This window comes from Podarcis melisellensis (genome assembly GCF_964234715.1).
Source record: "Podarcis melisellensis genome assembly, chromosome: 13".
Classification (NCBI taxonomy): domain Eukaryota; kingdom Metazoa; phylum Chordata; class Lepidosauria; order Squamata; family Lacertidae; genus Podarcis; species Podarcis melisellensis.
In genome coordinates this window covers 1,782,443-1,796,073 of record NC_138545.1, presented here as the reverse complement: position 1 = coordinate 1,796,073, position 13,631 = coordinate 1,782,443, and the positions used below count along the sequence as shown (strand labels likewise).

The 13,631-nt window shown below is 54.6% G+C and overlaps 1 protein-coding gene and 1 long non-coding RNA gene across 5 annotated transcripts in view; one reads left to right on the top strand and one right to left on the bottom strand.

Moving 5' to 3' along the window:
- LOC309355903 overlaps positions 1-13,631 on the bottom strand; it is a 143,426-nt gene that overhangs the window by 39,039 nt on the left and 90,756 nt on the right. The gene's annotated exons all lie outside the window — the stretch shown is intronic.
- The window catches only part of LRCH4 (leucine rich repeats and calponin homology domain containing 4), a 70,329-nt gene that overhangs the window by 1,624 nt on the left and 55,074 nt on the right, over positions 1-13,631 (top strand). The window contains exon 1 of one of the 3 annotated variants that reach the window (XM_081886821.1): positions 1,447-1,670. The exons of 1 other annotated variant lie outside the window; for it this stretch is intronic. In XM_081886821.1, the coding sequence (XP_081742947.1) occupies positions 1,475-1,670 (196 nt within the window). In that variant the 5' untranslated portion in view covers positions 1,447-1,474. Of the gene's footprint in view, positions 1-1,446; positions 1,671-13,631 lie in introns of those variants that run through there. One more of the 3 variants, XM_081886823.1, reaches the window with a different exon arrangement.

Below are 13,631 nucleotides of genomic sequence, written 5' to 3'. Positions count from 1 at the left end.
GGGTTGGAAAACCAGGGGCTGGATCTGGGCAGCCCCTTCCTCTGGCCTCCGTCCCCATATCTGGCTGGCTGCCTGCATCTTCACCCAAACCAGGCAGCCCTCCTTCCTTCTTCCCTGCTGGGCATCTGATCCAGGGAAAAGGAAGATGGGTCTGTCTCCTTGCTGGGCTGCCTGGGAGCCCCTCTCCTGGGCACAAGGCACGCTCTGCTCTTTGGGACTACAACTCCCAGCCGCCCCCAGCTGGCACGGCCCTGGCTGGTGGGAGTTGTAGTCCCAAGCGCCTGGCGGGCGCCACCTTGGCCAGGGCTGGCCTCGAGCCAGGGCACACGGTTCTGCAAACCGCCTCAAGGGCCCAGATTCATAATGAAGCCGCATATATATATATATATACAGTATATACACCTTTAGCTCGCTGAAATGCATTAAAATAAATCTGAGAATGCCCCCCAGTTGCATTGAGGTTCATCAGCACTCTGCACATGCCCAGAGGCGTTTCCTCCTAGGCTTCAAAGGAATTGGGCTGTTAGGTGCGCCTCCCTTTCTTCACATCATTCAAGCGCGGGCTTGGACAGGGAGGCACTCTGCACATGCCCAGAGAAGGCCGTAATTCACTGAGGGCTTCCCGCCCTTCTCTCCCCGCCCCATCCCGTTGGGAGAACGGCCTGCCAGTCAGAACGCGTCCCGCCTTTTCCTAGTGTAGATTGGTTGGTTGCGTTGCCATTCAAACTTTTAGTGCCCGCCTCTGCTGAGGTGAGACTGAATCTGATTGGTCTCCGTCTTATTCCCTCAGGCTCCCAGCACCCACCCTTCCAGAGGGAAATTGCTGATTGGTCGTCCTCGCTGCCACTCTTCGCCCTCTTGTCTTCGCCGTCAAAGGACCTGCCCCGCCTCAGTCACCTCACGCCGCCTCAGTCTTTCAACCGTTGGCGCCAAAAGTACGGGTGGGCGTGGCCACTTTCCTGATTGGTCGCCATTCTCTCTCTTTCCTTCCGAGCGCTGTGATAAGCCCGGCCTCACGTTGCTTGCTCAGTGATTGGTCAATAGTTTCACGCCCTGCCTCTATGAATTCCATTGGCTGAGGGCAGGAGCGAGGCAAAATCACGGAGCGCTTTCAGTCTGGGGGTGGTGGCCTTAGGAACCGCCTCCTTGGTAAGCGATTGGCCGAAGCGGTAGTCAGCGCCCTTCGCGGATCTCTCATTGGCCAACAGCCGCCCCCTCACTTCTCCCTCCGCCCGCGCCCTTGATTGGAGCGAAAGGAGGAAGAACCCGACGACCCGCTTCCACGCCATTGGTTGCCTGCTTCGGCTGCTCCCCGCCCGGCGCGCCGCGATTGGCGGCTCCCCGCGTGGCCGGCTCCTCATAGGCCGAGGCGGCTCCTCGGGTCCCGCCCCCTTTGGCTGGGGTCTCGCCGCTCCTGCCCGCCAGCTCTCAGTCGGCCAGCGGCGGCCTCAGCGAGCACAGCGGAGCCTGCGGGATGGCGGCGGGCGAGGGCGGGGCCGACGCGCTGCCCCCGCCCTCCCCCTCCTGGCCCGGCCCGCTCCCTGGGCCCGAGCGGGCCTTGGAGGAAGCGGCGGCTTCGGGCAGCCTGAGCCTGGCCGGGCGGCGCCTCAGACACTTCCCCGGAGGAGCAGCAGCCCGGCGCTGGGACCTCAGCGACACCACGCAGGCGGGTGAGCAGACTGGTCACGCCCACCTCCCCTGACCCCGCCCCATGGCTCCTCCCCTTCCCGCTCCCATCTCGTTTCCCAGCAACCAACCCTTGGCCACGCCCACAGGTGGAGAAGCTCCCCCCTCCCTTAGGGGTCTTCATCTTTCTGGCCACTCCCCTCTTTTGGCCACGCCCTCCCCAAACACCCACTTTCGAAATTATCGATTGATTGTATTGTGCTGGTATTGCATCTTCCCCCCCCTCCAATTTCTGTGCATGGTTCCTCCCCATGGTAATTTAGTCCCCCCCCAAACAACCCTGCGAGGTAGATTCCAGCCTTTCTCAACCTGTGGGTCCCCAGATGTTGTTGGACTACAACTCCCATCACCCCTATCTAGCAAGGCTCTGGGATGATGGGAGTTGTAGTCCAACCACATCTGGGGACCCACAGGTTGAGAACCTTAGGCTGAGAGGCAGGCACTGGCGCCCAGGGTCATCCAGGGAGCTTCATAGGTGCTGAGTGGAGGATTCGAACCCTGGTTTTGCCCTCATTTAATCCCCACAACAACCTTGGCTGAGAGGGATTGACTGGCCCGCAAGGGGGCTTCTAGATCCAGATTCCCCAGCATCTCCTCTTTATTTACACAACTTCCCTGCAAGGTAGGCCAAGATGAGAATGGGCTAGGCAAGGAGTCGGATTTGGGCCCTCCTGCCCCGGTCCAGTCACTTGATGAGGCCAGCTGCACCCTGGGGTGCTTTTGGATCTTGTCCTCACATCAACTCCGCTGCCCTTTCAGTACCAGGATTTCCCCGCCCTTCTCCCGGTGATACTCAAACGGCACTCTTGTGTTGTGGAGTTCCAAAGGCTTTCCCTTGTCCTCCACTTAGGTTGCAGCTGTGTTTTGGAACGCCAAGTGGTGTTTGGGGTGGTTGTTGAGCGATGTGGCAGAATCTTGCCCAGCTCCTGCAGGAGACCCTGTCTCTCCCGCGGGCCTGTGTGTGAGTAAAGAGGCCGTGAAAGGGCTGGAATGGGGCCTCCAAGCCGAGGGGAGCCCAGAACCTGCCTTCCGCTTTTGCTGTGCCGTCCATCACTTTAGCCCAGGAGCCAGACCTGAACTCTGCCCATGAAAAATTCCCACCCCATAAAACAAGAGGGTCACTACAGCTGAAACAACAGGGGCACCAAGGTGCCCAAAATCAAGTGGCAGCTTCTGGGAACTGTAGCCGCCAGGATTGGCAATAGGGTTGGGCTGGATGCCTGAGTTGAGATTCCTGCCTTGCAGCGGGTTGGGCTAGAGGACCTTTGAGGGTCCCTTGCAACTCCATGATTCTACCCCGGGGATGGAGGAAATTGTGGCCTTCCACACGTAGGACCCCGGCTCTCTTCCGCCTCTGGCAGCGTGGGTGACAGATGATGCTGAAAGTTGTAGTGTGCCATCATCTGAGGACCCCAGACCCCTGTTCCTGCCTTAGCACCCAGTGGAGTTAGCAGAAAGACTTTTTAGCGAGTGCGTTTGAGTGTGTCTGCCAAGGCAGGCGACTTCCTTCACCTTGAGGGCGAGGTTTTTCTCTCTCTTTCTGGTGAAGGAAATGGGCGTATCTGACGGTATCTCCGGAGAATCTCTGGTTCTTGCGGAAGCCCAGCCCTTGCTTGGCAGATCTTTGCGATATGGGGGGTGGGAGAGAGAAAAGACCCGTCCTGCCCTTTGCTGCCATTCCTAAGCGGGTAGCCTTGGCATTGGCACCTGCCTTGCCCTCGAGCATTTCAAAGTCGGCTTGCGCAGCAGGTTGTTTTCAGCCGAATCCTCCCTTTTTTTACAAGGAACACACCATGAGTTAATAATGTTTTTCTGACACTAAAACCACCCCAGTCTCCTGTTCTTTGGGCATGAAGCTGGGAAGGTGGCGGCGGCGGCAGCAACTGCTTCAGCCAAGTTGGGGGGGGGGGTCTTCTGGTTTCCAGCGTGTGACACTTGTAGCAGTGACAGCCTGCGAGGGGGGATCAAGACAGGGAGCCTTCCTTTGCATGCGCCGAGGGGGGATCAAGACAGGGAGCCTTCCTTTGCATGCGCCAGCCTCGCTCTCTCTTCCTGTGCCGCTTTGCATAGCTTCCTCACACCACCGTTCTGCAAATGTGCTGTCGATGGCTGACTACTTCTCTCCCACTCTTCCTCCCCCCCATGCTTCTGCCATTTGGAGTGCGGGAGGCCTCCTGTCACCCGCAAATCCCTGCCACCCGCACCCTTGCCTGGCGCAAGTGCTTGTTGGAGGGTTGTGGGGGAGGGAAAAAATCTCCCTCCCCCTTGGAAGAGGTGAGTTAGCAGAGGCTGTGCAGCGTGTTTTGCTCTCGCACCCTCCCAAGCTGGCTGGCTGGCTGCTGAAATGACTTCCAGGGCTAGCGTTGTTGTCCGGTGTGAAGTTAAAAAGGTAAAGGGAGCCCTGACCATTAGGTCCAGTCGTGGCCGACTCTGGGGTTATGGCGCTCCTCTCGCTTTACTGGCCGAGGGAGCCGGTGTACAGCTTCCGGGTCATGTGGCCAGCAGGACTAAGCCGCTTCTGGCGAACCAGAGCAGTGCACGGAAATGCCGTTTACCTTCCCGCCGGAGCGGTACCTATTTATCTGCTTGCACTTGTGTGCTTTCAAACTGCTAGGTTGGGAGCAGCAGGGACCGAGCAACGGGCGCTCACCCAGTCGCGGGGATTCAAACCACTGACCTTCTGATCGGCAAGTCCTAGGCTCTGTGGTTTAACCCACAGCGCCAGTTAGCTGCTGGGAAATATCCCTGCTTTCATTCCCCAACTCCTCCAAGGTGAAGGATCTGTTTCCCTCAGCAGCCGGCCAAATGGTTCCCAGAAGCCAGAGGTGTGTAGGCAGAAGCCTCTTCTGTGTGCTAAGTGACCCACGGACAGATTTCTCCCCTTCCTCAAGTTGCTTTCAAATTCCATTTTCTGGAAACCGCAGGAGGGGAGAGTTGCAGCTTGCGGGTATCCCACAGGTGTACAGGATGCTGGCCTAAGATGGCCCCCCACTGGCCAGATCTAGCAGTCTCTTCTTACGAATTTGTTCAGCCCTCTTTGGGCTCCAGCCAAGCTGCTTCCCATCGCTAGGTCTTGTGGCAGGGAGTTCCAGTGGGCAAGGATGGCGCCACTGTGTCAGGCGTCGCTTCCTCTTTTGTTCAGCACAGATGGCGTGAGGTAATGACTTCTGTCCCTGTGGTGGGAAAGAAACAGTTGAGCAGCCTGCCCTCTTCCACCCCTTCTGAATTAGGTCATGGGGAAGTGGCGGTGCAGAACCGGAGCAAGTTGCCTCTGAGGTTTTTTTTTGGGGGGGTGAATGCCGCTTTTGCAGGCATCCTAATCTTGCTTTCCTCTGCTAGTTTATAGCAAAATCCTACCCATGTCATAGAGTCACAGAATTGCAATGCCTGCACACTGAGTCCAGTCAGCCTGATGTAGTGGGCAAACATTAATCCAGAACTTGGGGGAGATCAGGGTTCAAATCCCCACAGGGCCATAAAGCCCACTGGGCAACCGTGGACCAGTCCCACTCTCAGCCTGACCCACCTCACAGGGTGGTTGTGAAGATAAAAATGGAAAAATGTTTATGCCTCCTTGAATTGCTTGGAGAAAAGGTGGAGTAGAACTCTAGTCATACGAATATAGAAGGCAATTGCGTTCAGGATTCTAGCCTTGTGTCTTTGTTTGCAAGATTGTGAGAGGTAGGAGCTGTGGGGGTCCTCCCAGGTTTGTTGGTTGTGTGAAAACTTGGACCTCGCTGTGTTTGGGACCAGTGAGAGGCGGGACAGAGAACCCAGAGAGATCCTGTGACCATCTCAGATCCTGCTGGGATTAGTCAATGGCGCTATCTATATCATATATGTATAGATATAATCTTTTTATTGGATTCCAGCAAAAGATCACACCCTTCTTGACACTTACTGACTCAGTTTATATAGGTAAAGGTAAAGGGACCCCTGACCATTAGATCTAGTCTTGGCCGACTCTGGGGTTGCGGCGCTCATCTCGCTTTACTGGCCGAGGGAGCCGGCGTACAGCTTCCGGGTCATGTGGCCAGCATGACTAAGCTGCTTCTGGCGAACCAGAGCAGCACACGGAAATGCCGTTTACCGTCCCGCCGGAGTGGTACCTATTTATCTACTTGCACTTTGACGTGCTTTCGAACTGCTAGGTTGGCAGGAGCAGGGACCGAGCAACGGGAGCTCACCCAGTCATTGCGGGGATTCGAACCGCCGACCTTCTGATTGGCAAGTCCTAGGCTCTGTGGTTTAACCCACAGGGCCACCATTTGTTGTTAAATTTATACACTGCCCTTCTTCCAAAGGCACCCAGGGCAGCAAGCGATGTACGTTTCAGAAACATATTTAAAGCAATTCCAATATAGATGCAGACTAGGAAAGATCTCAAAAGGTTTGTTGGAAGAGGAGGGGGCTCCCCCTTGGCCCCCCCTTTGCTTTTGCTTTGCCTGCTCAGTCTCTAAGGTGCGTTGTGCTCCAAAGCAGGAACAGCAGCTGCTAGGGGCGGTTTGTCAATTCACCCCCCAAACATAGAGCAACTGTGGCTTGCAAATTCCCTTCCAGCCGCCGTTTCCGCTTCTGGTTTCCTGGTCAGCTGGAAACCTTGGTTTGTCAATACGGACATCGCACTATACATGGGAGTATGTTAGCTGTCTTAACCTTGGTTTGGTGTGATATCTGAATTGTGACACGCTGTGTAACAGAACAGACTTGTGTGTGGGAGAGAGAATTCATTTAAGTGATGTGAATTGGGAACATAATTATTGAAAGGCTGGATTTGCAAGAGGGTGGTATTTGCAACTAGATGTAAGATGTCCTTCCTGGATGAAACTGCTCAGGGCCTTGCAGTGCTGTCTCATCTTCAGCCTTGCTCAGCTTGGCCTGGGGGAGTCCACTAAAAAGTGCCGTTTTATCCCCGCCAGAACTGCCAGGGCTCATGTTGGGCTTGGCGCTGATGGCATCCTTGAAAGGCAGCCTTTGCCTCTCACCTCCGGCCTCCGGAGGTTCTGGACTCCATCTGCCCGCGGCTCCAGGCAGCATGGCAGCAAGATGAGGCCAGGGCTGTTGGGCGCTTCCATCCCAAAGCACCCAGAGGGCACCAGGTTGACAGATCTTGCTGGAGGTGACTCTGGCATGGAAAAACTGAGTGGGAGTGTTGCAGACTCCTCTCCCTTCCGCCTTGCCTTGCTGCAGATTAACCCGCTGTGGTTGGTGCATGAGGTCTGCTCAGCTCAGTCCCTTCAGCAAAGCTGGAAGTTTGCAGATCAGGGCGGTTTTGTGATGGCCCATGGCAAAAGCGATGGCAGTTTTGCAAACGCCTGGGGTTCTCTTTGCATTCCTCTTGGGCCCTTTCCTGGTTCGTGAGCGTTGTTAGCCTGTTAGAAAGAAGAGTAAGCCCAGTCTTTAAACATGGCGGCCTGTATTTGCGGGACGCGGGTGACGCTGTGGTGTAAACCGATTGCTGATCGGAAGGTCGGCGGTTTGAATCCCCGCGACGGGGTGAGCTCCCGTTACTCGGTCCCTGCTCCTGCCCACCTAGCAGTTCGAAAGCACGTCCAAGTGCAAGTAGATAAATAGGTACCACTCCGGCGGGAAGGTAAACAGAGTTTCCATGCACTGCTCTGGTTTGCCAGAAGCGGCTTAGTCCTGCTGGCCACATGACCTGGAAAAACTGTCTGTGGACAAATGCCGGCTCCCTCAGCCAGTAAAGCGAGATGAGCGCCACAACCCCAGAGTCGTCTGTGACTGGAATTAACTGTCAGGGGTCCTTTACCTTTGACCTGTATTTGCAGGTGCCGGTGGCGGAAGACTGCCTCTTTATGCTCTGAGCCTGCAGTGGCTCTGATCTGGGCACTCTTTCCATGTCCATGAGCTGCTTCGTCCTGGAGTCAGCTTCCTTAAAAGCCTTATTTGTTTAGGGAGTCAGGGGCTGGCCTGCCAATTGCCCAGCTGGCTGCCTGGGTTGCCAGTTCCTAGGAGGAGGAGAAGCTTGGCATGCCCTGGGCAGAAAGTGAGAGAGTTCCTGCATTTTTCCAGCATGCTGTAAGCTGCTCCTGTGACCGACTTCAGAAGGGAAGCACTGAGTTTGCATAGACGAGGCCCCGGTGATCTCCAGAGGCCGAGTTTCGCAGCAGCCGGGTTGTGTGGCAGGGGGCTGCTTGGGAAAGTTTTGTATTTGTATTTGACAAAAGTGGGGAGCAGCAGGGGCGCCTGGCCATCCTACATGCAGCAAAATGTGGATTGCCTGGGTTGGTGGGATGTGCTTGCAGATATTCCAACTCTTTTAAAGCGACACTTGAGTCCTTTGGACCCGACCGACCGCCCTGCATCTTGCAGGACTGTTTCAATGGAGCCTTGCAAATAAGTTCACGAAAGTTACCTTCCCCCAAAGAGACCTCTGCTGGTCTGCTCACCGGTGTTAGTTGTGACGGCCACATCAGCAGTCCCTTGTGTGGATAGCAGACCTACCAACCAGTAGTCCTGGGCGATATAGCGGTATATTGTTGGAAGCCAGTTTGAAGTCCATATCGTAATAACTGGTTTCATAATTTCTGAGCTGGTGATATTATCACGAATCATGATGTGTGGGCGTGTGCTATGCAAAAATCACAATGCGGGGGAAACCGTGAAACCATCCAGTGCCTCTGCTTAGCTCCACCCTTATTTCAGACACTGTGATGTACTGATATATCACAATGATTAAAGGTAAAGGGACCACTTACCATTAGGTCCAGTTGTGACCGACTCTGGGGTTGCGGCACTCATCTCGCTTTATTGGCTGAGGGAGCCGGTGTACAGCTTCCGGGTCATGTGGCCAGCATGACTAAGCCGCTTCTGGCAAAACTGGAGCAGCGCACGGAAACGCCGTTTACCTTCCTGCCGGAGTGGTACCTATTTATCTACTTGCACTTTGACGTGCTTTCAAACTGCTAGGTTGGCAGGAGCAGGGACCAAGCAACGGGAGCTCACCCAGTCATTGCGGGGATTCAAACCACCGACCTTCTGATTGGCAAGTCCTAGGCTCTGTGGTTTAACCCACAGCGCCACCCACGTCCCATCACAATCTTTAGCTGGTGATATATCGCAGTGTTGAAAACCAGGTATCACCCAGCCCTACCAGCCAGGTCCAGTTTTCAAGGTCCAGCCTTGCTTCCTTGGAGATGATTCTTACTTGCCGCTGGCAGGCAACTTTCAGCAAGCCACCTTCGAGTTCTGCTGCCCTGAGGCCTCTGGAGAAATTATTTTTAAATTTTTTTTAAAAAGAAAACTCCCAAATCCTGGAAATACTAGTGTGCTGTTAGGTAATTCATGGTGAATTATCTTTTGTGCTGAATAATCTGCTTTCCTGTGTAATTCTGTATTATTATTATTGTTGTTGTTGTTGTTGTTATTATTATTATTATTAAATTCATCCCCCATCCATCTGGCTGGGTCTCCCAGACAGGTTGTTAAAACTGGCTCTCAGGGGCTTCCGTCCCCCTCTTTATGTCCGTGCCACCTTGCCCCCCTCCTCGCCACTCCCTGGGACTTGGCAGTGCCTTATGCTCCGTCCAGATTGCCTGCGTGGCTACGGGAGCCTGCTTGCTCGAAAACCAGGCGGCGAGAGACTGTTCCAGGAAGCCATCTGCACTCCAGAGCAGCTTTCCAAAGCTGCTGAAGGGCAGTTGGAACAAAAATGTGGAGGGCTCCTTTCCCCTTCTGATAAATTCTGCCCAACTGGCTAAGGCTCTCCGTCTCTGCAAGGCTTCTGTGCCAGGCAGATGCCCCTGTCTCGCCTCACCTGAGGCTCCACGCGGAGCCATTCCCAGCCTGTGTCCCAAATCTCTTCTGATTCCAGGAGGAGCGAGTGGGAGCTTGGGGCCTGAGACTCCCAGGCCAGAAGGGTGCCAAGAGCTTCCCTGAGCTTCCCCCTCGGCTTGGCTTCCGGGAATCCACGCCTACCGTGAGAAAAAGTTAGGAAATAGTGGGCTCTTGGGGCCTTTTGCAGCTGTGTGTTTCCCTCTGGGAGAGCTGGAACGGGGGGGGGGGCGGAACAAGGGGGAGGGATAGGAAAGCGGAAGTTGGAATCTCCCTTGTGACGCGGCAGCTAAAAAAGCCAATGCAATTCTGGGCTGCATCAATAGGAGTATAGCATCTAGATCAAGGGAAGTAATAGTGCCACTGTATTCTGCTCTGGTCAGACCTCACCTGGAGTACTGTGTCCAGTTCTGGGCACCACAGTTCAAGAAGGACACTGAGAAACTGGAACGTGTCCAGAGGAGGGCAACCCAAATGGTCAAAGGCCTGGAAACGATGCCTTATGAGGAACGGCTAAGGGAGCTGGGCATAGGGGTGATATGATAGCCATGTTCAAATATATAAAAGGATGTCACATAGAGGAGGGAGAAAGGTTGTTTTCTGCTGCTCCAGAGAAGCGGACACGGAGCAATGGATCCAAACTACAAGAAAGAAGATTCCACCTAAACATTAGGAAGAACTTCCTGACAGTAAGAGCTGTTTGACAGTGGAATTTGCTGCCAAGGAGTGTGGTGGAGTCTCCTTCTTTGGAGGTCTTTAAGCAGAGGCTTGACAACCATATGTCAGGAGTGCTTTCATGGTGTTTCCTGCTTGGCAGGGGGTGGGACTCGATGGCCCTTGGGGTCTCTTCCAACTCTAGGATTCTATGACCCGGGCCAGTGGTCAGGGTGGTGATGGGACTTGGAAACACAACTAGCAAGGCACAGCATCCCCGTCCCTAAGAGAATCAGAAGGGCCCGGGGATCAGGGAAATGGCCCATTCAAGAGAGCATCCTGCTCTCACAGCCAGTGTTAGAAGTAAGCCAGGCGCGTTTTGTGACTGGCGCAGGTCCAGTTGCGACCAGCTGGAGATCTCTGGACACCAGGTTGGTTGGCGACGGACATCTCCATCTGGCTGACCCTTCCAGCTTCCTTCCGTAGGTCGGCAGAAGAGCTTATTCCAGGCTTCCTCAGCCTCAGCCCTCCAGATGTTTTGAGACTACAACTCCCAGCACCCCTAACCACTGGTTCTGCTAGCTAGGGATCATGGGAGTTGTAGGCCAAAAACATCTGGAGGGTCGCAGCTGAGGAAGCCTGGTTTATTCATTGCATTTATATCCCTCCAAGGAGTCCATGGTTCACCCCCCACCCCATTTAATCCCTACAGCGACCCTGCAAGGGAGGTGAAGAGGCTGCGACTGGCTCCCAGGTCCCCCGGGGAGCTTCAGGGCTGGGTGGGGTTTCGAACCCAGATCTCCCAGGTCTTGGTCTAGCACTCCCACCATGGCACCACCCTGGCTTCCTAGAGTCCTTCTGCCACGGGGCAGCGAATCAATAAGGGGGAAGCAAAATGTCATTTAGAGAAGGATCCGAAATATTTTCCTGGAAGCTTGAATTTGGATCGTTTTCTTTGATAACGTGTTGTAAACTGCTTTGAGATCCGTTCTTTACAATATAAAGCGGTTTAGAAGTGTGGGTGCCTAGAGATTTTGTTGCAGCAGCCATAACCTCGGCTTAAGGTGCCGTTTGGCAAGTATATTATGAGTTTCTAGCCCAGTGACAAAGCAGGTGCCTCTTCTGGGAAACCCGCGAGAAGCAGCCCCCTCTTCTTCTGTGGTTTCTAGCTACTGGTGTTCAGAAGCAGGGCTGCCTAGAAACCAGGACTCCCACTCCCCAGTCTCTCTTGCTGGGACCCATCTAAGAGAGGCCACCAAGTAAACGCCATGGGACCGTGGGGAATTCACAGCAACTGGCCAGGGTTGATGGGGGCTGCAATCTGAAACTTCTCAAGGGTGCCTGAGAAGTTGGGGAAGGCTGCCCTGGCAAGTCCCCTGCCCGATCCTGGGAGTGGCAGCTCTCTGGGGTCTTTTCCCACCCTGTCCCTCCCGCTCTCCCTTTCACTGAATGCACTTGAGCCCTTCTCTTCTCCTCCCCCCATCAGTCCAGCTGCCAGGCAAGACAATGGAGGCAGCGCATGGGGAGCTTTTCTGCTTTTGTCGGCCAGAGCGAACAGCTGCCCTCCTCATTCCGGCAGGCCGAGAAACTCCGCATCATCACCACTTGCACCGCAGGGGCAGGTCGGAGCGACGGCCTCTGGGTTTGGCGCGGCTTGTCATCTCCGGTTAAGTTGACGCGGAGGCCAGGGAGGGGGGCTTTGTGTCGGGAAGCTGCCCCCCCTGACAGCAGGACCCTTTGTGGTGCACGCTCTCCCCCACTGTCCCAGCACCCCATGAGAGAGAGAGAAAGAGAGCTGTCCCGTTTCTGCCGACCTTGGGATAAATGGTCCTCCTGCCCCTTTTGAGCCCTGTCCCATGCTAGAGTTTGGGGGCAGTGTGATGTGCAAGAGAGGTCACCTCTGATGGAGCCCCGGTCCAGGTCCGCTTTCTGGAGTCATCTTTCTCAGAAGGGGTGTGAATTTGAGGAATGATCATGCCTTGCAGGTGGAAGGTCCCAGGACCTGGGAAGGGCCAGGAGACACACCTGCTCAAAAACCTGGAGTGCTGTTGCCTGTCAGTGTGCACCAGCCACGGGGCTCCAAGGTGCCCTTGAGCTACAACTTCCACACACACCCCAACCACTGGCCAGGAGTGCTGGGAGTTGTAGTCCAAGAACACCCAGGGACCCGACGTTGAGCTGAATGGACCCCAATAGTCCGTCCCAGTAGAAGGTGGTTTCTGTCATCCAAATGTAGCCTGGGAACAGCACAACCATTGCCCAAGTATTTCCGTGGTCCGGGGTGATGGCAACCAGGGTCCATAACATCTGGAAGGCTGATCTAAGTCTCCTTAAGGAAGTAGATTCCCACCAAACACCCAGAAGAACTTTCTGGCAGTAAGAGCTGCTCCGTAATGGAACTGGAGGTTGAGGACACTTCTTACTTGGAGGTTTTTGAGCAGAGTTTGCTGGGCAACCTATCATCATCATCAACATAAAATTTATTATTTATATCCCACCCATCTGGCTGGGTTTCCCCAACCACTCTGGGCGGCTCCCAATCAAATATTAAAAACAAAATACAGCATTAAGCATTAAAAACATCCCTAAATAGGGCTGCCTTCAGCTGTCTTCATCTTCATCATCATCATCAAATTTGTTATTTATACCCCGCCCATCTGGCTGGGTTTTTCCAGTCACTCTGGGTGGCTCCCAACAGAACACCAAGAACAAAAATAAAAAAGCAACAGCATCAGACATTACAAAACTTCCCTAAACAGGGTTGCCTTCAGATGTCTTCTAAAAGTCAGATGGTTGTTTATTTCTTTGACATCTGACAGGAGGGCTTTCCACAGGGCAGGCGCCACCACCGAGAAGGCCCTCTGCCTGGTTCCCTGTAACCTCGCTTCTCGCAAGGAGGGAACCGCCAGAAGGCCCTCGGAGCTGGACCTCAGTGTCTGTGCTGGACGATGGAGGTGGAGATGCTCCTTCTGGTATACTGGGCTGAGGCCGTTTAGGGCTTTCAAGGTCAGCACCACCACTTTGAATTGTGCTTGGAAACGTACTGGGCGCCAATGGAGGTCTTTCAGGAAAGGTGGTATGTGGTCTCGGTGACCGCTCCCAGATCCCTGCATTCTTTGCAGGGGGTTGGACTGGATGACCCCCAGGGGTCCCTCTACAATTCCATGCTTCTGCATCTTCGCTGTTGGCCTTGAGGTTCAGGCAGGATTTCCGTTGAAAGTTTTGGTTCTTAAGGCAACCTGGTTCCCATCCCGACACTTTTAGGGCAGGGTTGGCTAATCCGTAGCTCCAGGCAGCTTGGCCCAGTGCTCAGCGGTGAGGGAAGCCGAGCAGCCAGTGGCCGCCTGGAATGTTTAAGGGCTTTCAACACCCAAGCCGGCCTTGTGAGCTGGATCTGGGGAGGCATTGGCAGCCCCTGAAGGTGAGATGTCACAAACTGCTGTCACCCAGTGACAGATAACTTGGCACCTGCACTGCAGACCCATTGATGTTTCCCA